The 25943-nt window shown below is 50.2% G+C and overlaps 1 protein-coding gene across 1 annotated transcript in view; it reads left to right on the top strand.

Annotated features, from left to right (window-relative positions):
- The first annotated feature begins 1259 nt into the window (after positions 1 to 1259).
- Positions 1260 to 25943, top strand: part of SLCO2B1 (solute carrier organic anion transporter family member 2B1) — a 62316-nt gene continuing 37632 nt past the window's right edge. The window contains exons 1-4 of the mRNA XM_049823322.1: positions 1260 to 1355; positions 14293 to 14396; positions 24565 to 24702; positions 24803 to 24965. Of these exons, the coding sequence (XP_049679279.1) occupies positions 14316 to 14396; positions 24565 to 24702; positions 24803 to 24965 (382 nt within the window). The 5' untranslated portion in view covers positions 1260 to 1355; positions 14293 to 14315. The remainder of the gene's footprint in view (positions 1356 to 14292; positions 14397 to 24564; positions 24703 to 24802; positions 24966 to 25943) is intronic.

Raw genomic sequence — 25943 nt, 5'->3', positions numbered from 1 at the left:
GATGTGTAATCCATCATCTCCTTCTGCAGAGATGACTGAGAAGAGCCTCCTGGAGTGGATCGAGCTTCCCGAGTGGGTAAGGAGAGCATCCTCACCTGGGTGCTTGGATGTATTTCCAAGCCCGCGGTTTAAACACAGTCCCTCCAGCCAGCTCCTGTTGGGGACCGCATCCTCACACTACATCCCCCTGCCTCCACCCAGAGACTGAGGGTATCTCCCCAGCTGTGATGAGCCAAACCCCGTCTTGCTCTGCCTCGTCGGTGATGCTCAGCAGCGGGTCCTGGCGACTCCCACGTTGCACGACAACCTCTGCGCCCCTGCTCGTGCACAAGAACGAACTGAGTTTTTCTTTGCTGATGCATTTCCAGAACAAGTTGGTAGCTCTGCTTTCACCCCATGCCTGTGTTCATGGTGTCTGAGTGCAGGCAGCAGCTCATCTCCCTTATTTTTCTGCAGCACGGAGATGGCTGGGGCCAGGGCCAGCTCCGTCTGTGGCACAGCGGGCACACCTGCATCACCGTCCCCAGCCAAGCCAGCAGCAGATGGAGCAAACCCAACAACCAGGGGTGAGGAGGGGGAACACGCAGTGAAGGAGCTGTGCCAGCAGCCAGGCAGAGCATCCACCTGGATCCAAGCAAGGAGAAGAGATCCCCAATGCCCACCCGGAGCCATCCCCCGCACGCAACCCAAACACACAAAGGCACCAGAAGAACCCCAAAAGGAGAAATCCTAGTTTCCCTTTGACAGTTTTAACTGGGGTTGCCTGTTCATTAACTCCTCCGGTTCTTAGCTGGAAATGCCTTAGTGATTAGTGCAAAAGAGCAATGGGAAGAGTTACTGAAGAATAAACAATCCGGGATTATATAAACAAACACTCGCAATCACAAATCCCAGGCTACCACCACAGCTTTGAAAGTTAAAGAAACAAATGCAGATAAAGCAAATGGAGTAAGAAAATGAATGTAAGGATAAAGACCCAGAGGGATGGGACCCATGCATGGCCGGGAGAGGGGATGGGAGCCAGGAGACAGAGCAAAAGCAAAGACCAGTTTGGACCGGGACTGCATAAGCAGTTTGCAAAGCCCTGTATCAGCAAACCACATGGGCAGCTCTGTCATTTTTGGATTGCGACTGCAGAAGAAGGAAAAAGAAAAAAATCCTATTGAAAGAGATTGCAAAAGTTTTGGTCAAAATGTACTCCGGCTTTTGAAATCGCAGCCTAAGCCCCACCTCCACACACCCATCCCCACCTCCAGGCTGGGAAGTAAAAGTAGTGAATGGCCCCAGCAACCGCTGGCAGAGGAAAACTTTTGCTCCGAGTGCAGTGGGATTGGGATCGGGAGAGTCCTGAAATTGTGAGTATAGCAGCGCCTGCCCGCTGCGAGGAGATGCTGAGGATGACTTTGGTACCGAGCTCGCCCGGGGTCTGCTTCCAGGCTGCAGGACAGGCTTAGGGTTTGGTAGATGTGAAGTTTCTCACGCTGCTTTTCCCTGTGTTGTTTTGCAAGACTCCTTGAATGCATTAGCTCAGGAGCTGGATTTTTCCAGCAGCTTGAAAGCTAAAGGGGAAAAAAAAGGAGCAATTACAAATGTTCTGCACGCCTGTTCCATGCCGGCTTTCTGCACATGTATTTTGTCAACTCCTCTCTGCTTGCGGTTATGTATTTGAGTCCTTTTTTTCCAATAAGGCAGCTCCACTTATTTCTCCCTTTGCAGGGAGTTTTCCCAACCCCAGAGACTGCCACAGTTGGTTTCTCTTACAGTTTTGCTGCTTCTTTTATAGCAATGCCTCTTCTCACCCCAGGTCTTGGCAGGCTCTCGGGAAGGATGCCAGGCAGGTATGGACCTGACCCGGACCTGGGCTGGCACAGAGCTGCACAAAGGCTTTCCCCTGGCGTTAACCCTTTCCTGCTCCCTGCCACCAATTTTCTCAGAGCCAGGAGGTCACATCAGCTTTTTGTAACCAACACTGTGATCCTGCTTCGGATTGGTGTGAAGCTCTGCAGGCTGTGGGTGAAGATGCAAACAGCCCAGTGACCAAGGTGATGGGTTGCATCCCTCTTATTTATTAGGTGCATTTGCTGCTCAGGAGACGTGTGGGCTTAGCCTCGGGACGAGCCCTGTGTTCAGGGCTGAGCTGCTGCCTCTGCCTGCTCCTGTCAGCATCCTGCTGAGTTTTTCTTAGCTGGGGCGGTCCTGGGTGAAGCAGGCTTCTTGGTTTCTCCTGGGTCTTGCAAACGGCGGAGTTGGTGTGTCCCTTAAACCAGCCAATGCTTAAAGCCTTGGAGCTGGGCATGGCCTCCTGGGAGTGAGCTGTGGGACCAGCCTGTCCTCCCTGAAAACCCTGATTTTTAACAGGTAGAGGTGAGATTAAATGCTGGAAGAAGGCGCTGTGCTTTGCACAGCCCAGCTGATCACTCTTGCTGCTTCTCTCAGGTTTCAGCTGTAGTCTCCCTGCCGAGCTTGGGGACAACGGGGCTGGCTGTGCTGGGACGGGGACGGGGGGGAGACATCCCACCCTGGGTGGGGGCTGGTGCACCCCTCCGCTTCCAGCCCCTGCGGATCTGGTTAGCCAGGGTCAAGGCTGCCCCATCCTTGGCAGTACATCCCGGTTGTAGGGAGAGGGAGCAGAGGTTAGGTTGGGGAGACCTCAGGGCACAGACTCAGGGTTGCCCACGGTTGCTTTGTGTCCGTCGACGGAGGCTGTAAAACCTGTTACTGCTCCAGGTACTGAGCAGGTTTCTCTCTGTTTAAGAGGCACGGTATGCCCAAGGCTCTCTGCAAGGTGCGCGTATGGATGTACCCTGGACCTCTTATATCTGTGGTGCTTTTGAGCAATTCCTGTGTCAGAAGGGCACATCCCTCCTTCCCTCCTGTCTCACCTGGATACGTGTCTGAGGCACCTTTTCACAGCGTGCATGGGTTTGCAGCCCTGCCGTGGGCTTTCTCCAGCTGGAGACCCTGCAGTGCACCAGGAGACGGGTGGGATCTCTGGACCGTGGTGCTATCAGGTCCTGCTGCTTTTTGTCCAACCCGAGCAGGCTCTGAGCTCTTCAGTGCTGCACTTAGTGCTCCGGGTCCGCAGCAAAAAGGAAAACGCCAGTCAAGGATGTTGGAGTAAATCAAAGAACAAGGGCAAATGAGGCAAAAAAGAGAGACACTTAGGGCTGGTTATGAGCAGCACCAAGGATACCCAGCCGTACAAATAGGCCAAAGCCGAGTTGCTTCAGGAGCTTATCAAAATTCATGTCTATATTTCACCCTACCAGCTGTATATGATAACCTTATATTGCATTCGTTTGAGGCAGTGCAGTGCAGCTCGCCTGCGGTTGCTGGTACAGCTCCAGCGGGCAAAGGAGCATCCTTTATCCAAGCTCCTATCAGGATCTGATTTCTCACCAGTGGTGCAAGCAATATCGATCTGGTCCAAGGGGCCTTTTATCAGTTATTTGCAGCAATTTCATGACTGCATTTTTTTCCACTCCCTGCCCTGCACTGGTGTATGGTGCCTTGCGCTCAGGTGGAAGATGCCAGAAAGGTGAAAAGCATTAGAAAGGAGCATCGCCTCCCCGCTGTGGCATCCATTGGCTTTGTCATCCACTACGAGTCAGCAGCTGTTGAAAAGCCATGCAGCCTGAGCGGGGGTTTGCTCCCCACTTTGTTTACACAGACATGTGCAAAGCTGTGCTCTGCTCTGGCCAATTCCCTCCTAATGTTTCTGAAGGGCTGTTGGGGGAACCACTGGCATCAAGCTGGCTGTGAGACTCCCAGCCCTCCTGGTTGTTATTTATTATTTGGTTATTTTATAATATACTCTCATTTCTCTTTGTTTTCCCTCCTGCTCTTCCAGTTTTCTTGCTTTTGCTAGGCATGCTGCTGGGCATGGGTGGCATTTCCAGGCTCTGAAATGCTTTGTCCTGGCTCACCCAAGCACTCCTAACCCAGCCGTTCAGCCTTGCTGGGCTGCTGGCTTTGCTGCCTCCCCTGCAGCAGCCCAGGGATCTCTGGGGACCTTGGTCTGGTCCAAAAGAGATCCCAACCCCTCTTTCTCTGTGGTTCCTGGCTCCCAGTTTGGTCCCAGTGCCTCCCTGGGGGTGCTGGTCTGCACCGTGCTGCTCTTGCTGTAGTTTGGCGGCACATCCCAGGTTTATCCTGAACCTGCTGCACGTGCCCAGGCTTGAGCCATCCCCTGGATTAAATGCTCGGTGTCTCGAGCCATTACTTTGCTAAATGTGGACTTGAGGGATGGCTTGGGAGCCTCATTACTCAGGAACTGTCATTAGCCGACAGGCTTTGAAAATGTTAATTTTCAAAAGAAATGGAGGCAGTGGTGTAAGAAGCTGCAGAACAGCGAGCGACGCGGGGAATTTCTGGCTTGAAACATGATTCAAATGCTGCAAGGCTCTGCAATATCCTCCGGGAGAAATTGATCGTGGGTGGATGGCTGGAGAAACCCCGGGACAAGTTTGCTGCCAGGGATGCAGGAGATGGCTCGCTGCTGGCCGGGCACCGGACTGCAGACAGGCAGCTTGGCTGGGGCCAGCTGTGGCTCCAGCTGCAGGTCTGGGGACTTCCAGAAAATAATCTCCTTTTTCACTGGGTTTCCTTGATCTTTCTGAGTGTGCCAGCCTGTACCTGCTCTCGGGGTGAGTAGGAGATGCTTCTTCCAAAGGGCATAAAGAGACCTGGCAGCAAAAAGAAAAGAAGCAACATCCCTCCATAATAAAGACAACTTTCTGCAGCCCGTTAATATTAAATAATGGAAGAAGCACACTTAGTTGTGACGTGAATTGTTTCCCCTGCTGCCCAAAATATCAGCATTTCTTCCCTTTCCCGTGCCAGCTCCAGCTGCTGACAGCTGCACTAGGCTGGGACTTGCTCCAGCGCTTGCTCCTTGTTCCAAAATCACCCCATAATGTCACCAACTCTCCTCTACCCGCAGTGTTTCCTACTGGGTGTTTATAAACAGCTCCTCTTTGCCTGTCTTTTGCTGGCTAAGGAAGTTTTTCATTTCTCCTAAGCTCTACTCTCAGTTCCCTGTTCTTTGTAGCAGCATTTCTCTGCACCTACCCTTCCATCAATCCCTCTTGCGTGCGGGTGGCTGCCATTGTTTCCAGCTCCTGGTGAAATAAATCTTAGTGGTCTCCCCCCAGAATCTGGGGACACTTTGTTTGCTAATCTATGCATTAATCTGGAGGGAGGAAAGAGCTGCCCTTGAATGTCCCCTGGAAATAGATGGGTAGGAAGCAAGTGAATTGGTCTGTACGTGCTCCTCATGCAATACTCAGGATCAGGCCCATGGTCCTGGGAAAACCGTGTGTGCAGATGAAAAATCCTGTAGGTTTTGGGTTTTTTTTTAGAACTTATAGATAATACATAGCAAACAACATCTGGATTGCTCCAGGAAGACTGTGCTCCAGGGAGCTATTAGAGCTTTCACTCAGGCTGCGTGTACAAGGCATGAGGCTTTTGCAGCGTCTTCTGCACTTCATTTTGCAATAGCTTCCCCTTCGAAAAGTTAGTTTTTCTCATCGGAGAGTGTCTGCATCTGTCAGGCACTGGAGCCCCCCTGGCTGCTGCCTTTTTCTTGCTTTCATACGTTTCCTCCAGCTGCTCCTTGCAAATGGCACTGCAAAGTCTCGCAGCTCTTTAGAAATACTCAGCAAAAAGCCAGTTTTTTTCTCAGTCTTCACTCCTGTCCAAGCGTCAGTAAAATAAGGAGGGCAAAGATTATCAGGAAGGTATTTATGGTGTATAAACCCCCAAATTAGAAAAACTCTGGTTTGGGATCACCTTCTTTCAGACTTCTGTTGGCAGATGTTTCTCCACAGACTCAAGCACCGTCTCTGCAGCCTACAGAAAGGCAGGTCCCCACTGGGGAACGGGCTTTTCATACTTCATTCATCATTTTAACTCTTATCCTGGGGTTTTAAGCTGCTTGAAGCAGGGAATATTTCCCTGCCAAACCCACAGGAGGTGGTGCTAAAATAGGAAATCCCCGCTGAGGAGACATCACTTTTCTGTAGTACACACTACATCTGTTTGTCCCCCATGCAAGAGTATGCTCAGAATCTGGCACAGTCCAGAGGAGAGGGCTAACTTTTTATTCTGTATCCTGCATAAAATCTTACAGAGAAGAAGTAATACTTGCAAAGCCGTCAGATCCCTGTCTGGCAAACATCTTACACATCCTTGAGCTGAACTGCGTTCACCCACAGCATGACTGCCAGCACAAACAAACCCAGAGTTCACACGGGGAGAAACAAGGGCAGGAGCTACGAGGTTTAATGAGGCGTTGCTTTCGCACGAGGCAGGACGCATCCCATCGGAGCTTGGGAAGCAGCAGAGGCATAGACGGCGATCAGGGGGTCTCTGGGGGTACCGGACCCCGACGGCTCCGTAGCCCTGGGCAGCCTTTGAAAATGAAACCGTGTGAATGATTCATGTCATTATGCAATTCCCAGCCTTGCTGCTTATGTAACTGGCTGAGATTGGGGATCTCAGCCCCAACACCTCCCTTGCCGTAACCTCTGCAATTCCTTCCCTCTGTGCTCCAAGCCACTTTTGCTTTCAGGTACTTTCCCCCCTTGCAGGCGAGGCCATTCCAGCTCATGGGATGGGCGCTGCCTTCTTCCCAAGGATGCACGATGATGGCAACCGCCACCGTGAAGGTCTTCTGGCACTCGGGGACAGTCCCCACGCTGTGTGTATGGCTCTGCTGGCCTTGATCTGCGGGAATAGCTGCATGCTCTCTCAGAAATGACCACCCAAAAGCAACCTATTGCTTTGCAGTGGGGAGACCCTCTCCCTTTTATCCTGCCAGGGCTTCGCCCTTCCCAAGTCAGAGGGGGTCAGGGCTGGCAGGGACCTCCGGAGAGCAGCCGGTCCTGCCCTGGGCTGGAAGAGGGCTGATGCCTCTCCCTCATCACTCATGGTTGTGTCTCATGGGTTTCAACACCAATTTTTCTTCTAATCTTTTTAACTTCTCAGTAGCAGATTTCCTTTTGTTTAACTTCTTGTGAGTTTTTGGGGTGTGTAATCCCTGACACATTTCTCATTACAAAGAGTCATTGAGCTTGGCTGATCTCATTTTCACTTTCTTTTTGCCAGTTGGTACAAGATGGCAACAGCTTTTGGGCACATCTACGCATCCCTTTTATTTCTCAATCTCTTCCCAGGGAGGGAATGACGTGTATGCACTGGTTTTTTCCTTCTGTTGTATTATAAAGCATCTTTGCACCCACATTTTCCAAACCAGCTTCCCATTTCACACAGGCATGCTCATAAATACACACACTGACACTATTCCAGTTTTACTGCTGGTGAATGTAAATTATCTAGAAATTCAGCAGAAGGAAGATAGATTACAGGATATTTGCTGGCATTTTGTCTCCCCTGCTGGGATTTAATTTGCTGTGTTACATTCGCCGTTATTTACTTAAGCTCTGCTGAGCCCAGCGCGTGCTTTTCCTTGTTCAGCTAACAGGAGCTGCGCTGCTATTAATAAAGGCGTTGTGATAAATTTATGTCCTCGGGAATAGGACGGGACTCTGGTGCCACCAAGCCCAGTCCCCTGCTATCGCAGCCAGGACCGTTGTGCACGTCCTGGAGAAACTGGGAGGTTTTGGGGTACTTCTGCTGCCCTGGTGTCAAAGAAAGGACAGCCTGGGGACAAGTGGAGCATTTTAATCTGTGCTGCAAAGGTTTACAAGATTATCTGGCCCAGCTCTGTCCTTATAGTGATTATTGCCCAGATTGTAGCCCCCCACTTTGCCACTTTGCAGGTCACTGTCTCCTGGGAGCAGTGGTAAGATGTCAGGCAAGTACGGCTATAATTAATGGTAATATTTTATTGTAGCCTGATGGCATTAGTTGGTGTGGGACCGACCCGCTGGCATGTCCAAGCTCAGCTCACTGTACCCACAACACCCAGGGCTTGTCGTGCCAGGCTTGCCTTCCCGAGGGATGCTGTGACCCAGGACAGGAATGTGGAAAAAACAGGCCTCTGAGGACAAATCCTTCATCCATAGCTGAAGGAATAATATCAGCTGATGGATCTGCAGCATCAGGCACCTTTGCTCTCTGAATGACCATCCATCCATCATCTTCCCTGAAGTATATGACTAAATCCCATGGGTGCTTGGTAGCTGCTGGCTGGAGTCCTGCTGCATGAGCTGCTCCACTGAGCCCCTGCACCGAAAACATTGTCTCCCAGAGGTCATCCCTGGTGAAACCTGGCCACCCATGCACCTCGTTAGACTCCTAAACACTGCTATTGAGCATGGGAAGTCCCACTGAGTTTTATGGGAGAAGCAATTTTTTCTTAAGAGTTTACTTGCAGGTGCATAAGGAAGCAATTTTCTGCTTCGTCAGGGTGCAGCGCTGGCTTTAAAGGGCTTTGCGCCAGGGTCAGTGACACCGCTTGTGGTCATGGATCCTGCCACCTCTGCCTGTCACCCTGCATCCCACCCGACACCAGCCTCTCGGTGGCTGCGTCTTCCTAGCAAATGAATTTCACGCTCCTGTGATCTGGGGGAGAAAAGGTGAAAGGCACTGTTAGAGCTCCAGCAGAGCAGCGTGTGGCATCAGAAATACCTTGCTGGGCTGAGATAACAGCTCTGCCCTCTGATGATGTGTGTAAATGGATATAGCTGTGTCGGAGCTGGTGGGTACAGCTGTACAGGAGAGAGCAGCGCAGAAACGCCAGGGCTGGCTGGAGCAGCCGCTTCACCGTGGGGCTGCACGCTGTGGATGAAGATGCTTAGAGGGGTTTCTCAGCACCAGGCTGCTCTGCAGGCTAGTGAGATGAGAAGGCGTGATGGGGAGCAGACTCTGGCTCTGTTGTTGCTGCTTGCCATCCATGGTGAAGACCATCCCTGGAGGAGGAGATCCCCGCTGCTAAGGCACCTCCACTGGGAGGTCTTCAGGGAGAAACGTGCCTTTGCCATCACTCCTTGCCCCACTCAGAAATTCCTTCCCATCCACATACGGGGCAAACTCATCCCTTCAGTCACGGAAAGGCCATCAGCTCACCAAGCTGTGTTGTCCTGCTTTACATCTTGCCAGGAGCAGAGGACTGAAGTCAAGACGTGGCATCTACTCCAGCTTTGCAGAAATGACCCATCACCAGTGCCAACAGACCGACGTGCAGAAACCATGTCTCTGGGGTTGGCTGGATGGGCTCGGGAAGGAGGGGGGATGCTGCCCTTGGGTCTGCAGGCAGCTCAGTGCAACCTCTGCCCTCTCTCCTGCAGGCAGGGATTTGCCCGTGGCCACAGCCCGGTTCTTCAGCCGCCCCAGCCCTCTAGACAGCATCCCCCAGCTGGAAAACAGCAGCCGCTGACACTCGTTAAGCACATTGTATAATCAGGGTTATGTAGTGCAAACACAGCCTAATTGCTGTCGGGTAGCTAATTAAGACAAGTGGGATGGCCACTTCGGGCTTGTGTTTCTAAGGTGCTGGCCTCCTGCATTCACAGCGGGATCGTTGCTTGTAAAAAGGCCTTGCAAAATGCTTTTCTGGGAAGGAGCTTACTCATCTCCTGCAGCTGCGAGAGACACCGAAGCTGCCCCTGCTACGTTACGGCACCCTGAAAACCAAATGCAATGTTTTGCTGCTTGGCTTAAAACCACTGCTGGCGGGGGGGGGGGGGGGGGGGGAACCTTGGTCTGACACCCTCCTCATGCAGTTTTGAGCTGGAGGAGGAGGTTTGGCACGGAGCAGATCTCGGCTGCAGGGTTGCTGTGGAAGTCATTAGAAAGTCCAAGCTCTTGTAGCAGCATCTCAGCTCGTGCTTTATTGTTTAGGACAAAGTTCCTTCGTGGGCACAGCTGGGTGCAGAGTGCAGAAGTTGCAAGACGGAGTAAGCAAGGCTCTTTGCAGCACCCTTTCCTCCCCGGCACGGCTGGGGAATGGATCCAGCTGTGCTAAGTCAGCCCCCGCTGTTGCAGCCGACAGCCTTTGCCTGTCCCGGTTTATCCACTGCTCCCCAAACACTTATAGAGGCAGGTGGTATCTATTCCCTGGCTTGTTCTCAGGGAAACTGAGGCACAAAGATGGGAAGCAGCTTGCTCTGGAGTCGAGGTTGGGAGGTGGGTGCTGTTGGTCCTGGTCCTGCAGGGCTGGTCTGGGAGCGCGTTTTGGGTCAGGCTCTCCAAAATCAAGGGGTGGCACTCCGGGACTGACTATTTCTCACCTTTTCCCATGGTGCCGGCGTGGCCCCTGCATGCTCCACGGGTACCACAGCAAATGTGCTGGGAGGCCTGGAGCAAGGCAGGGATAGCAATTCCCACCGTGCATCCTCTTCCTGGGCTGCTGGAGGGGGCTTGGGCCGTCAGGGAGCTGAGGGCTGCAGACCTGAGCTGGGCACGTGTGTGTCCCCACCCCAATCCCATTGGGTTTTGCTCTTTTTGCTTTCCTCTCTCCTTACTCTGATGCCAGTATACCTTCTGGCATTTGCTATCTCATCCCTCCTTTCTGCTTCCTTGCCCTGCCGTACCCAGCCTGCAGCACTAATCCTGCAGCACCAGTTCTGCCTCCTTCCTGCAGAGGAGCAGATTCAGTGAGACCTCTTGACCTTACCTAGGAGAAATTGCATTAATCGAAAATAATCTTTCTTTCCGTCTTGAGATGTCCATCTACTAGGAGAAAAATGTGTCTCTCGGCAAGCAAATGACATCCCCAGAGGATGCTGCCACAGCTGGGCTCCATCCAGTCAAAGGAAACAAGAACCAGACTGATCTTAGCATGCTGCTATCTTCATGCAAATTTTTTTTTTACCAGTTAAGACTTACCTGCCTTTTATTTGGTCTGCTCATTGTCCTTTGTGCTGGACCAAAGTACTTTTCTGTTTCATTTTATGCTTAAAGAAGCGTTGTGGATGAACGGTATCTAAATGCTATAGGTTATTTTCATTTTTAACTCCTGGCAACCTTTACAACGTTTCAGATCTCTGCTGAGTGTTTCTCCTCGGGTCTCTCGGCAGCTCACCCACCCTCCCTCTTTCACAGGCAGTGCTCACCCTCAGGTAATACTGAAATGGAAGTAGGAAACCTCGCTGAAGGTGAGATGAAGGTGTGCGTGGTGGAATGGGGTCAGACATGGCTGTGCATCCTTGGCCACCAGCTGCTGACAGATGATGCAGGTTGTCCTTAACGCAAAGGACACCCAGCCCTGGAGAAAGAAGAACCGAGTCCCTCCATGGCAGTGTGGGAAATTTGGGGTGATTATGGCGCATGGCAAAGGGTGAGGGGCTTTTGCACCCTGCTTGGTCAGGAATTAGCGAAAACATTTCTATCAGTGCTTTCTAGCATCTTTTTCTACCAAGAAGACTATGAAAGCTGATGAGGGAAGAGGTTGGACTAATTCCAGGTGTAGCAGCTTCCTGGCCACCCTGAAGGGTTAAAGGAGGCACACATTTAAAGGAGGGCCTGGAAAGGATGGGCAGAGGGACCAAAATACTCCTACAGACCACAGGATTTTTGTTTGCAGGTCTAACTGAATCTGTCTTTGGTGAGAAGGGCTAGCAAAGACATTAATGTAGATAACCAGGGAAAGAAGGGCATTAAACCTACGGTGGTTACCAGCTCCATGAACATGCCCATCCCTGGAAATCCGGGCTCAGACTCCTTTTGGCTTCCTCCCTTGCTACCCTGGCACCCTTTTTCTTTCCCCTGTGTCGCCCCTGAGCTTTCAAGAGGCTCCAGCAGCAAACTTGGTAGCTGTAAATAATTCATCACAGCGCTGCTCTCAGAGACAGGCAATATTGGACGCCGTGGTCTGGAGACAGGCAGGTGCTTTTGCTCCTGCATTGCTTAACCCTCCAGAGGTTCAGGGGAGCTTTTCATGGATGCTTTAATTTACCATCAAATTTACTTTATTGATCCCATCCCATTTTGTTGTAGCCGTATCTCATCTCTTGAAATGGGGCTGAGGGCAGCAATTGCTTTTTGCAGAGGATGCTGTGGAGCTTGTAACTCAGTGGTGTGCAGGTCCCCCTCGTGAATTTACCTCTCCTGTGCACTGCACTCAAGGGTTGTATAAATGCCACAGTTAAGACAGTGTCCTCTTGCTAGAATTTACATCAACCCGTACATTTGTTAATTTGTTTGAGGCTACGGTACTTGCTCCTTTGCCTCTCATCATGGGGGAAATAGAATTACGCAAAATAATAATGTAAAGCCTTTCACCCCATTTGCTGTAGAGCTTGCAGATGCCACTGAGGTGGAAACATCTATTAGAGTGTACTGAACAACAGGCTAAAGCCTAATGGGTTTAACGTGCCTCCAAACAATACAGCTTCCTGAGCAGGAAGCCTGGGTACTAAAATCCCAACAAAGACATCATCCTCCCGCACATCATTCACTCCGCAGATGTAGTCGGTGAGAAGGGAGGAGGGAGAGCGGGTCCAAAGGGAAGGAGGTCAGCGGTGCAGGGAAGGGGACAGTGGCTTCCCATGGGTTTACATTTCTTTGCCTGGTTAAATTTAAGTGGTGGTTGGGAGCCAGAAAGCAAGTGAGAAGGATTCTTCCAGGGGAGATGTGAAAACACTGTGCGTGAAAATGAGAGGCAGGAAAGGAGGGCTTTCCTCCATCAGACACCCAGTGTACGGAGGGATGGAGAAGGGCTTGCTGAGCCCCCTCCTGCAGGCAGGAGCTCCTGCCTCTGAGCCTGTAGGGAAGTCCCCAAACCCACCATCATTTAGGCAGAGCAATGGTTGTCTATAGCCTGCTCTTGGGAAGGCAATTTGGCCAGCCAGCCTCTCCAAAGATGTTTAATCTCACGCGCACACTTTGCACACCATGGCCCCGTGCAACCATCAGCCCTGTGTGATGGGGAGCTGAAACCAGTTACATCCCATGAGGACGTATAGCAGCAAATGTGACCTCAGCCACAGCTGGTGAGCTTGGCCTCGCCTTGGTGGGACCTTGATGTCTGGGCAGATCCCTCACACTTAGCCCAAGACTACTCCAGTAGTGTTCAAGAGCTGAGCTAATGCTCAGCTGGGTTCTTCCTCTCAACCCCTTTTCCCACCTTTTCAATGCTGTGGGTACTTTTCTCACTCTGTAGCATTGACCTTCAGCTACAGTGTCACTGTGTAATGCATGTTGCAAACATACCTAGAAAGCTAAGACAGCTTGATGTAGTGTAATATATAATGCAGAGGCTGGATCCTGGTCTCAGCTGTATCTAATCAAATCGGAGGAGCTGCTACGGCATTTGTGGAGCTGCACTACCATGGGAAGGAGAATAAGGCTCAAGGATATTTGCACCAGCACGGTGGAGACCAGAGCCTGCCCCAGGCACTGTATGAAGACCCTAGGGTGCTGCTTGTGGCCGGGGTTCAGGGGGGGATTAGGGGAGGTTTGGAGATCTGTTTACTAGTTGAGATGGTTGATCTAGACATGTGGTTGATACCAGAACAAAAAGAAGCCAAGGTGTCTTGTGTGATTCAAGGATATGAAGGGGCTGATCAGAGCAATTAGAGTTCCGTAGCTTGGGACAGTAAAAATTGCCCACTTTCCTCCTACGGGTATTGAAATGATTATTATAGGATCACAGAACGGCTGAGGTTGGAAGGGAGCTCTGGATTTCATGGCAACACTCCTCCTAATGCAGCCCAGCTGGCTTTCCTTGCTGCAAGGGAGTGTTGCTAGCTCGTGTTCAACGCCAAGTCCGTCTCTGCAGAGCCGGTCATCCCCCAGCCTGTGGGTTGTTCCTCCCCAGGAGCAAGGCTTTCCGTTTCTGGTTGAGCTTCATGAGGTTCTCCAGCCCATTGAGGTCCCTGTGGATGGCAGCACAACCGTCGGCTGTGGCAGTCGCTCCTGCCCGTCTTGTATCTCCTGCCGGCTGACTGCGGATGCACTCTGCCCCATCACCCAGGTCATTGATAAGGATGTTAAACAGTACTCACCCAGATAATGTTTAAACAGTATTGTCCTTGATTATGTTGAACAGCATTGGCCCCAGTTGTCCTCTGGTATGGCTGGGATTTGGGAATACCAGGATCCTGGCCCAGCACTGCTTTGTTGCTTTGAAGTGAAATGGCTGATAATTTTTAATGTCTCAGGTGCCCCGGTGATTAGCATATTAGTGTTTTCCATGCTACTTTTTTTGCTTTGCAGACACAAAGTGCTAGAAGAAATGAAAACCAGGAATAATTAATAATTGCTTACAACAACCATGTGCCTGCCGTGTGGGTGTTTGCAAAGCACGACAGGATTTTGCTGTGCTGAGCAAGGCGAATTCAGGCAGAGCAACTTAGCATTGTGCTGAATGATTTATTTTGGCAGGCGGATAAAGCAGACCTGACAGAATGACAAGTACCACTACAAAGAGCAGCTACCCGGATCAGACCCAGAAAACTCTCTGCAGGAATCCATTTCTCAGTATCAAGGTAAATACCTCCTGCTTTCTATAATCCCCCCTTGGATTACTCGCTTGCTAAAGAGGAGTATAGCTTTCTGCAGAAGGCATTCATAGGAGTTCTGTTTACCAAATGTATTTGGAAAATGCTCCAGGTGCTCCCTACGGCAGAAGTGATGTTGGATCTGCAGCCGTCTCCAACCAAAAGCAAGTGCTGGGACAGTGATGTTGCAATGCACGTTTAACTTTCAGCTTCTGCAGTGTTTAACTTCTGTCAGTGAAACTCCCAGAGCCCAAAGCAAACCTTCAAAGGAAACAAATCCCAGATCTTAAAGCAGCTATGAGCCTCAGTCTTCATGGAAATAATTTTTTTATGATATCCATGATAAATGCATATAGGTAACAGGGGCAGCAGAGTTGGAGAAAAGGGGGAATCCGTGCTCGCTCTTGGCACATAGCAGCCTGCAAAACTTTGGGTATTAGTCCCCATTTAGGCAAAGAATGGCATCTGGTTGGCTTAAACCCTGCCCTTGCTTGAATTTATTCACTGAAAATACATGCCCTAAGCACCAATTCAGGCCACCTGCCCTGCAACGCCGCCTGACCCTGATGTAAGTTCACCCGGCTCCTCCTCGTTTTGCTGTTGGGTGTCTGGGGTCATGCAGGCAGGTGGTTCCTCCACACCTCCACCCAAGAGCTCTGCCAGGTCCAGTGCAGGCAGCCAGATGAGGGGACTTCATTAAGCCCTTTGGAGAAGCCCCAGAAGTTGGTTGTGATGGCAGGAGGCGGTGGTCATGTCTGCACAGCAGTCTGGTGGTCAAGGGGCTGCCCAGGGAAGGCAGAGGACCGGCTCGACTCACCAACGTAGGCGTGAAGCCACGTTTCCTCTGTCCCGGAGCACCCAAACTGCTGAACCATAGGGAACCCTGGGTGAAGGTCCCTTTTTCTCCCCTTCCCAAAGTGGGAAGAGGTGTGAGGCTGGATGCAGTAGAAGCTGAGATCTTCTGGTGGTGGGGTCAGTGCTGCTTGTTTGGGATGAGCACACTGACCTTGAGCTTGCCTGCAGATATGCGTGGCCTCTTGTCTCCTACCCGTGGCTGCGTCGGTGCCAAGAGTGCTCCTCAGCTCATTATTTGCACACTCAGTTGTTTGCACAGGAGGATCCATGATCCTTGGCTATGGAGGTGGCAGAGAATACTTTTCTCTTTGTATAGTGCTAATTACATTTTTTAAAAATCCCATGTAATGATGATGATCATGCCACTTGTGCAACTGGTGGTCTGCTGCAAGGTACTATTGGAGAAGTGTAGCAACAGTCAAAAGAAAAAAAGGTGTAAACTTTTAAGTTAGACAAGCATCTGCAAAATGGAAACAATAATCAGCATCCACCACAGTGATGTTGGAAAAAGTGAGTGCTCAGCTTGCATCAGAATCAAGTTCATATTTTGGTCTTCTTTTCTACAAAAAGGACATTTTAGAAGTTTTGTGCTCTTTCCTCACATGCCACGAAGCAAGAAACTAAAACTAAGCCAACTCTTGGTCTAGCTGGATGACAATTGCTATGTTCAATGGAGCATGTTGTTTGGCCTGTTAACATCAACTTTCAAGATGCTGTTGTTTAAACAAACAGAGATGGCAGGTATGGAGTGTTTTGCTAGGGGAATAGAGAGCTGTGAAGTGGGAGCTTGAGAGGTCTGGGGGAGCCAAAGGTGGTATGATGTGGGAGCAGATCAAAAACTGCTGGATGAACAAATGGAGAATGAGATGGAAAATGTGGGTTTTTTTCTGTTACTATGCAGCCACAGTTTTGGGGATTTTCTTTGTATACGTGAAGTATGTACATACATGAATTGACATGAGCTGCTCTTAGCATGTCACTGCAAGCGTGTGCGGGAGATGATGGTTTCATCTGCTTAGGAGAGTTGGTAGCCACCTGGTAAGCTGGGAGGCCACATTCCTCATTCTCTCTGTTGCCTTTCCATTTAATTTTAACACAGGCCAGAGCCAGTCGTATAAACCTTGCTTCTTCAAAGTCTTTCAGCAATGCAGTGCTGTCAGTGTCCTGCTGGACTCAGTGCATCCTCAGGTCCTTTCCAGCCGAAAGTTTGAGGAGCTCTTTGCAGAGCCACGGGCTGCCCCTGAGGCGGCTCCCTCTGTCCTGCAACATCTGGTTCATTCTCTTTTGGCTGAATAATTGCACTGTATCAGGAAAGATAGCATTATCATCAATTTATTGCGACACTCAGTGTAGTTGGAAGCCAATTACCTGACTCATTAGAGAGTCTCACCAGGCTGTAGAGCAAAAGATGACAGCCAGTGTTAGAGGCTTAGGATTGCTCTGTCAATTTTGTGGGGAAGATTTTGGGTTTGGGAGGTTTTTTTACAAATGCTGGTGAATTTAATTATACCCTCATCCTTTGTGGCACAGGGGAAATGAGCTCAGAAGAAGTCACTGAGGCAGAGGGTTACCAGAGCTGCAGATGCTGGAGGCACAGGAGAGGGGAGAGCTCGGTGCCATACAGTCCTGAGATTTCTCCCTCTGTCCTCTTTTCAGTCCATTCAGCTGGTTGTTTTTTTTTTACTTGCCAGCAAGATTATCTTTAAAAATAAAATCGAATCGATTTTCCTCGCGGAGATATTTTAAAGGGGTTCGGAACTTCAACGATTAAAGCTGCTGAGGTGCAAAGTCAGCTTGGGTCTGTGAGCAGAATCAAGATCTATTTTGCTGAGCAAAGGTATCTGTGAAGGTAGATGTAGAGGAAACTCTGGGTGGGGAGTGTTGCAGGCCAGACCTGAGCAGAGCAATGGGCAGCTCTGAAACTGCCTGTGTCTGCTGGAGTCTGTTGCTTTCTGAAGGGTCCCTGGAGCCCACCCTGGGAAGGGCAGGAAGGGAGGGGGTTCTGGTGGAGACCAGTTCTGGTCCTGATGGACACCCTACTGCTGGGTTTCTGCTTGGAAAGCTCAGCAGGGAGACCCTGACTGATCCTTCCAGGTCAGAGCAGCATCACAGGAGGCTGCAGGGATGATTGCAGTCACATCAGGTTGAGACCAACCTCAGTGAAGCCATTGCCAGGCATTATCCTGGCATTGCCAGGTGTTATCCTGGCTGCAGCCCACAGCCAAGGAGAGCAAATCCTCTATTCCAATTACATGTTTCACAGTAAACTGCTGAAGGGCTTGTCTTCACCCCAAAGGCAGAGCTGACCTGACCACACACGTCACCAAGCACAGAATTATACTCAGCACAGGATGTTTTTCCCCAGATCTCTTTTTTTGGTGTTTGTTTTTTTGTTGGTTTTTTTTTCTTTCAAGAAGTTAGGTCACCCTGTCCGGTTTCTAAATGACTTCCTCAGGGAACATAACTCTGAGACCAGGGTATGAATGGTTCTTGCAGAAACACAAAACCATTGCACAATGTGGTTTATGCATTTGAAGTGGCTGAAGGACCAAAAATCACAACACTGCAATTTTTTTTTATATATATATCTCTATCTCTCTCCAGAGAGAGAGAGTGTGTCACGAAAACTAATTGCCACATGCCAAAATGCAACTGAAAGGCATAGTTCAAAGCTGTCCTTCTGGGAAACGTTCCCAGGGCTGATGGTCCCTGAGCCTTTAGAGATACCTGGCATGAATTCCTACAGTCCATCAAAGCAGATTAAATCAGGTCTGCTGCTGCGTCCATTAAAGTCCAACACCTTGTCTTGGCTTCAAGGAGCATTAAGCATCCCATGCTGGACACAGGAGTTTGGGAAGAGTGGTCTTGCCAAAGAGCTGCCTCCCTGCAGGGTTTTGCAAAGATGTGGAGAAGTAGTTTGGCATCCTCTGATGGATACCGTTACAGAAGGAGAAATTTTTTTGGAAATACTATGTGTGTGTTACGGCAACAGTTTACCTGCAGATGAAGATGAAGCAGACTGAGAGCAATGACTTGCTGGGCAGTAAAGCATAGTCCATAGTGTGATCCACCGTAGTCAATATAAAGAGGGTTTGTCCAAGAAAACTGGGGTATCCAGAAGACCTGAAAGGCCAGTTGAACATTTGAAGACTGTGGTTGCTAATGTGGTCACTGCTGGCTTGTATGAGGGGCACATCATGCTGTTGACAAGGTTGGTGAAACCCCTCCCGGTAAGGACATGCGTGGGAAGGTGAGTGGCCCCAGAGGAGCACCATGGTCCCATGGACAGGCGTTTCCCATCCCTGCCAGACCCTGCTGGTTGCCATCCTGCTCCTTGAGGATGTGCCCAATGACCTTAATGCCCCAGAGGTGGCTTCCAGGTTCTTTTGCAGATACAGCTGTGGATCCAACACCCCTCCTCAAGGGATGGCGTGCAATACACACTTCCTAAAGCTATCGAGGTGCTGGCTGAGGACATTCACCCTCTGTGGGAGCTTCAGCCCTTGACGTTTTCTGCTCTGTGCTTTAGTTCAAGAACAAACTAGAGCTGTCCCTGCCCCAAGCCTTTATTACAAATGGATCTGCGCAGTGGTAGGGACTTGTGCCCAATTACACGCAACTGTTTTTGATTAAACTGGAAGGAGCTGATTCCTCCCAGCCCCTTTTTCTCCTCTCTGTAAGCACAGCCCAGCGCACAGGATGTTATCATGTGCTATGGCACAAACCCCTTTCTTAAAATAGCAGCAAGAGTCTCCCAAACACATGGAAAAACAGCGTGATAAGGACTTCTCTGTGACAACTGGGGCAAGACTGTGTCTGCAGCTTTCAGAGGCCTTACATGGAGGATTTGTTGCCAAACTGCATGATCAACACTAGAAACACAATGGAAGCTTTGTACGAAGTTTTTTCCAGACCACCAAGAGAGGAGATGTTGGTATTTAATCCCCAGTTCTGCAGTTTATTGGCTGCTTAGGATTGAGTGCATTTCTCTATTCTCTTACATGTACAGAGTGGGAGCAGCACTACCTCACTGACACAATGCAAGGCTTAGTAGAGCAAAGCCTGCAAAAATATACTGAAAAATAGAGAGAAAAGCAGAAAAGCAGTGAGTTCCCCAGAGAGCGCACAGTTGCGGAGAAGCTCCTCGTTCAATGTGTGATAGAGTGGAGACACATTCGTCCCAACTTGCTGGTTGTGGAGGGTTGGGATGTCGTTGCCTGTGGGTGAGGGCACTTCACCAAAGACCTGGCTGGGATGTTGTTCTTCCCTCTGGGGCACTGGGAAGATGTCTCAGGCACTCTTCATGCCTCACTGGTGGTGGGAAGTGGTGGTGGCACATGTCCGAAGGAGGAAGGTTGGTCTGCATGCTGGCACTGCAAGGGAGTTGTTTTTGGCAGGAGTACATCAGTACCAAGCACCCTCTGTCCCTGGTCTAGTGTGATGTTTGGTGTTATCCCAACATAGAGCCTGAGCAGGCTCTTATAATAATGCTTTACAGACGTTTACCCAAAAAAAGCCACTAACCCCCCCCTCCCTTCCTTCCTCCTCAACCTATGCAAGCACTCATTTGGATTTTCTGAGTTGTTTTATTTCTATTGATGTAGAGGAGAGATGGTGTGAGCATGGCTTGGCCCTTCACGGGAAAGAGGTGCTGGTCAGCTGGGCTTGGGGTCGCTTCTGGGATCGCCGAGCTCTGGGGCTGCTCCTGTCTTTCCATGACTGTGACCTGCTGTCAGGGCCTGGGTCTTGGGAAAAGACTGGCGTCTGCTGACTGAGGTTGCCTTCTGATCTTCTGCTGCTGCTGGGGTAGCCCATCAGACCCAGTCCAGGTGGGAAGGTACCCCAGCCTCAAGTCCTTGGGAGAAGTAACTGGATGGCACAGAAAGGTGATGCAGAGGATCTGCCTGCCGTGTGGCATGGGCTGTGTCCCAGATCTAGCTGAGAAAGGCGCAGGGTGGCATCGGAGTCTGCATGTGGTCAGCCCTGCACCAAATGGGAGGCCCCAGAGGAGCCCTGTGATAGACACACTGCTGGGGCTCGACCACCCACCACCATCATCACAGTTACAATGGGCCAAACTGGAAATCACACGCTAGTGATTACCGGCTCTATTTCTCACTCATTAAAATATACCCCAGCCTAAAAATGCCCCGTGGTTAGGGTGGTTGCCCACAATGACTCCCTGAGGAGCAAGAAGGAGACTTGACCTTGCAGAGCTTTAATTGCAAGACCTCCCACTTTGCTACCTTAGGAAAGTAAATCACCATCAAGGAGAGATAGAAAGCACAGAAAGTCTGGCCAATCCTGCAAAAAGCTGAGTTTTTCTGTGACTTTTTTTCCCAGAACTAGTTGACTTTTACAATCGCTGCAAAAGATGGAGAAAGTGCAGGCAATGGTCTTTGCATTCCTGTTTGTTTCTTCCTTCTCAACTATTTCCATCTTGATTTTGACTTTCTAAATGTTTCCCTGCTTGCTCTGGGGTTCTGACTTGTGTCTGAAAACTGTGCGGCAACTAGTGCAGTTACCATCTGGGTATCCAAGTTTTTATAAATCTCTTGGTCTTTGCTCTTTCAACACAGTGCAGAGGTGTTAGATGTCGGCCCCTCTAGTGTGTTTGGTTGTTAGCAGTCATTTTTAAAAAAGGCACGCATTGAAGAAAAGAGATTGAAATGTTTAATTAAAAACTGTTATCAATAGCTTGATCTTAGGAAGCTCTGCCGGGCAGTCTGTGGGGATTTCCTTCCTTTCGTTTCATCCTGCTGTTTGCACTGTGGTCAGATGCCTTTGCAGCAATTCCACCGCCCCCGCTGCCTTGGTGGGACCCGGTGCATACCTGAGGGCTCTTGCTGGGCTGTCTTTAACCACCCCACCAGCTCCTGGTGTTACCCAGTTACTCCACCTCCGGTTTCCTTAAGCTGCTGCAATCCCCTCGGGATGTCCTGCCACCAGTGATGTCCTCATACACTTGCATTGACCCAGGCTTTTGCTCTTATGTACCTGCAGTACTGCTTTTCTCTTCTAGAAAAGGGAATGATAAGCCTATAAAAATGCACGGCAGATTTCAGCGAAGGAGCTCTCTGCACTCCAAGGCTGGATGTTCATCCCCTGCCCTCCAGGCTGTGGCATGGGAGGCATCCCCCAAACCCAAGCAGACTGAGGGGACACAGGTGGTAGGTGCTCTGTGGGCTGCAGAAGGACAGGGATCCTTCTTCCAGTGTAGAGATTTGGTCTGGATGACCGGAGCTGCAAGCAGCAGCATGCTGGGAGAAAACCAAAACCCTCTTATGATGAGCATCGTGGTGTGGCCATGTTCCTGGGCGCATCCCAAAGGCAGGACTGAGCCTGCCCTGCAGCTTCACCCCAACACAGGCTGGGGGAGCATGGCTAGGCATGTTGACACTGGTCCCCGGATCAGGTCCTCCAGGGATGGAGGGGGCATTTTGCATACCGAGACCCCGAGCAGACCTAAACGTTCCAGCTCATCTGGCTGTACCTCTGAATTATCACCTACTCCATGACTTGGCCCTAGGCCAGCTACTACTTTCCCCAAAAACTGGGCAGCTGAGGACAGGGGACTGTTCCCAGTAAGCATTTTGAGTGAAAACACCCTATTTTGAAGCCTCGGTGAGTTTGGTAGGATGGATGCAGGCTATTTTCTTCTCACTGGCCTTGGCATCAGGGAATGGCCCCAGCCTGTTTCATTTACAAGTATAGACTCAACCTTTGGGACTCAACCAAAACTAGGCTTGCAGCCATGCATTTGAATGGAGTAGACCTGAATCATGGCTCTAGGTGTCACACATCCGTTTTCAAACCTGTGTTAGGCTTGTAATGTGGACAGGATTCACAGCCTATACTTTCAGAGAGTGGAAAGGGGTGCTCCAGGTTGGCAGGTTTGTTTCCCAGGAGCTGATAAGCAGACATAATTTGATTTTAGCGCATTGCCTTCGTTCTTAACAGTGCTGTCTGCTGCTTCTCCCTCCTTTTGCTGGGAGTATGAAGGAGGCTTTGCTGGCAGGGAAGGAAACAGATGAAAGCAGGCTTCGTAGGGTTAGCCCTACTCAGATCTCCTGGGACAGGAGAAGCGCATGTTGGTGTGCATGTCCATATGACCTCTGGCAACTTGGAGATGCTGTAGGCATTTATGCCCCGTGGCTCTCGAGCAGAGCTGAGCTTATGCTCTGCAGCAGTTGGTCCTCAGGGAAATCTCCCTCTGTTTATGAGGGTCATGCTGGTGTCAGTAAATGGTTTCTCCTTCCAGGCGCGAAGAGCATCTTTCCAGACCATACAAGTTAGGGAGCCAGATGTCTTGATCTGCTACAGAAATGTAAACAAGTGACTTTTGCTGCAGAACAAAATTGTGTGTGCAGCCAAAGACTAAGAGGGACATATATCTCTCCAGCAGATCTAAAGCCCGTGAGTCTGTTCCTTCTTTTCCTGGCAGATCACCAGCTGTGCTGTGATCTGGTGGCTAACAGCAAACAGTCCCTGGAGCCAGAAGAACTGGGGTCCTTGCCCAGCGGTGACACCAAGCCACTGCAAGTCCTTGCAGGGCCATCTCTCTTTTCTGTGCTTTAGTCTGCCCAGATAGGGGAGAATAAAATACCAGATTCCCAACCCATTTTGACGTCCTGTGCTGAAGAGGATGTGGGGCAGTGGTGAGTGGCTGCTGAACTGATAGAAACCAACATGCTGTGCAGGTGCTGGATACCTATTGTGCTGTGTGTTATGGATGCCTGGAGAAAATGAATCTGGCTTCAACATTTCCATCTGAACTCATGTATTCAGGAAAGAGTGTCTGCACATAGCCAGCATGTCTTGCAGGAACGTGGGAGTTTTAGCAAAGCTGACTCTAGGAAATCTTTCCTTTGGCTGGGAAACATTTTCCTTGTCCAAACATGTTGCACCCCTCAGTGGTGACATGACCCTGGAAGGGGGAAGGTCCTGGATTGCATCCTGCTTTGCATGATGCCAACGCATCACTTTTGGTGGTGGTACCCTTTCCCCGGTACTCCAGTCCTCAGGGAGCCAAGGGGGCTTGACCATCTTCTTTTTCCCTTTTTGTGCTGTAAATAGTCCCTCTACTTACAGAGCAGTCCAGTTTGGCAGTCACCCCACTTCAGCACTGGCTCAGAACGAGACATAACAGAAATCCAGGCCAGGCTGAGCAGCTCCTTTGGGCAAGACTGCTGCCTGGTAGGAGCTGGCTGCAAAACTTGCAGAGCCGGAGCAATGCCCTGCTCTGGCCAGCAACTGGGAAAACAGCTACTAAAAAGCAGCACCTCGTGGCTTTGGGCAGCATCCAAAACTGAGGGCAGCAGCTCTGCAAGGACCCAGGGATATTCAGCCTGTCCTGCAGCGAGATGAGTGGCCCATCTCCGTAGGGCATGAGACGGTTTGGGTTGGTTAGTTTATTTTATAACTCATCTGGGGACTGGAAGGATGCCTGTGGAGATCCATGTGGCAGCAGGGAAGGGGATTGCTTGCCACGACCTTTCCTTTGCTGAGTACCTTGCAGAGCTGTGGATGAAGGGGAGGTGGTCTCCATCCCTCCTGGGACAGTTCATTTGGCACTTGCAAACTGCTTCTGCCTGGGGAGCAGAAAGATGGATGCTGCTCTCGGTAACGGTGGGGCCACATGTTTGCCTGGGCAGCCGAGCACCAGTACATCCCAAACTCTGGAGTAGATGAGGTTAGATGATATTCTGGGAGATGATAGCCTTTGACAAGGTTTCCTTCTGGAAGTGGAAAAGAACCATCACATTTTCCCAAAGGAGATATGTGATTTACATCCAGGGCTTTGCAAGAAGGGAAGTCTGAATTATTCTCCCTGACCTTCTCCTGACCTTCTTTAAAGAAGCTGTTTGTTGCTGTGTTTGGAAGGGCTCATTCCTGACCCAGAAGAGCTCCTGCCAGCACTGGGGATAGCTGCCTGCTTCAGGCTGGACAGGACCAGGAAGGTTGTGCAACCTCCCACTTCTGCTGCTGGATCTCGGGGTCAAGGCCAACACAAACTAGCAGCATCCCAAGTGAAATGATCTGTTTGTCCAAAGCCACTTTCAGCTGAAGAAACTACATTCTCCTTGCAAATACTAACCCTATTGTCATTTTTGGCAGAGGACTATTTAATGGCCCTGACCTAATTTCAGAAGACCACTGATGGCAGGAGCAAGGGTAGTATTTCAAAGTCTCATGGTCACAAAGGTTCATGTTCAATAATTGTGCCTTTGTGTAGGAGATGCAGTTTGTTATGTTGCAGCTCGCAGTAATCACACTGGGTGTTCTCTTTTTGTGTTGGCAGTTCTTCGTTTTCTGCCACGGGCTCCTGCAGCTCTCCCAGCTCCTGGTCTCTGGCTATCTGAAAAGCTCCATCTCAACCATCGAGAGACGATATGGCCTCTCCAGCCAGACGTCAGGGCTGCTCGCTTCCTTCAATGAGGTGAAAACCAGCTTGCTTCTCCCAGTCCACCTGGCAAACGCTCTTCCCATGCTCCTGTCCTTCCCTTGTGAGACCTCTTGGTCTGTGTGTCCTGCTGCAGGTTGGAAACACATTGCTGATCGTCTTCATAAGTTACTTCGGGAGCCGAGTGCACAGACCCCGTTTCATCGGCTGCGGTGCTGTCCTCGTCTCCTTGGCTGGGTTCCTCATGTCTCTCCCCCACTTCATAACTGGACCCTACGAGTATGACCAGTCCGTTGCCAGTATGTACTCTAGGAACTTATTTTATGCCTTTTGGGACAGATAAAGGAAATGACCTTCCCTCAAAGTGTTGGGAGCTGCAAGCTGTAGGTTTGTCCTCAAGGAATTTTAATTTTATGAGAATGAAATCATCTCAGTCCCTAGAGGCAACAGCTGATGGTGGGAAGCAGAGCCAGGGGACAGCTGAAACCACAGGAAAGGGCAAGAAAACCATAAAAATGTAGGCTGTGCCTCTGATTCCCCTTGTCTTCTGCACATCCACGCAGCAGACAAACATTGGGTAGCAGGAAGGTCTTCCCCAGCCATCGGGGCTCTCATTTTCTGTGCATTGAGCCAAGTTGTCCTCATGCACATGAACCGCTCCCTTGTTTTCATAACATAGATAAGATAAGGTCTCGTGAACAGAGAAGCCCTTTATGGGAAGGAAACAAGAAGTACGGGAAGGAGCTTGACTCAACCCAATGGGGCAGCTTTGGGGGTGAAACGCTGTTGTCTGCCATGAAGGAACGTTATTTTCACATCTAACTTCTCCTACTTGTGGGGCACCTCACCTGTCTTCCCCTGTCTAGCTGAGCTGTCTTTGAGGGAATGCTTTGAGGTTTTAGACCCCATCAGAAAATCAACCTCCTGTGAGAAACATGCAGGTCTAAATCACTCATGGAGGAACAGGTCAGGGTAGATTTGGGATTTTCTCCTTGAAAGAAGGTGAAGGGATGAAAAAAGAAAGAAAGGAGAAAGACACTCTCTCATTATCTTCCCAAATCCTGCTATGAAGCTCCGGCAAATCTTTTAGAAGCTTCCACTAAACAGCTTTTTTTTCTGGCTCATCAGAGAGAGCGCAGGTGGTTCACGCAGCTGCAGCCACCAAAGGAAGACTTAATAGGTGAATAATTCATGGATGCAAACAAGGGTCAGGTGCTAACAACAGTTTGGAAACAATTAGCTGTGCCTTTCAGGACTGCTGGTGCAGGTGGCCCTGT

This window comes from Accipiter gentilis, chromosome 19 (genome assembly GCF_929443795.1).
Source record: "Accipiter gentilis chromosome 19, bAccGen1.1, whole genome shotgun sequence".
In the NCBI taxonomy this organism is placed as follows: Eukaryota; Metazoa; Chordata; class Aves; order Accipitriformes; family Accipitridae; genus Astur; species Astur gentilis.
Note: the sequence above shows the minus strand (reverse complement) of the source record. Positions and strands in the feature narration are given on the sequence as shown.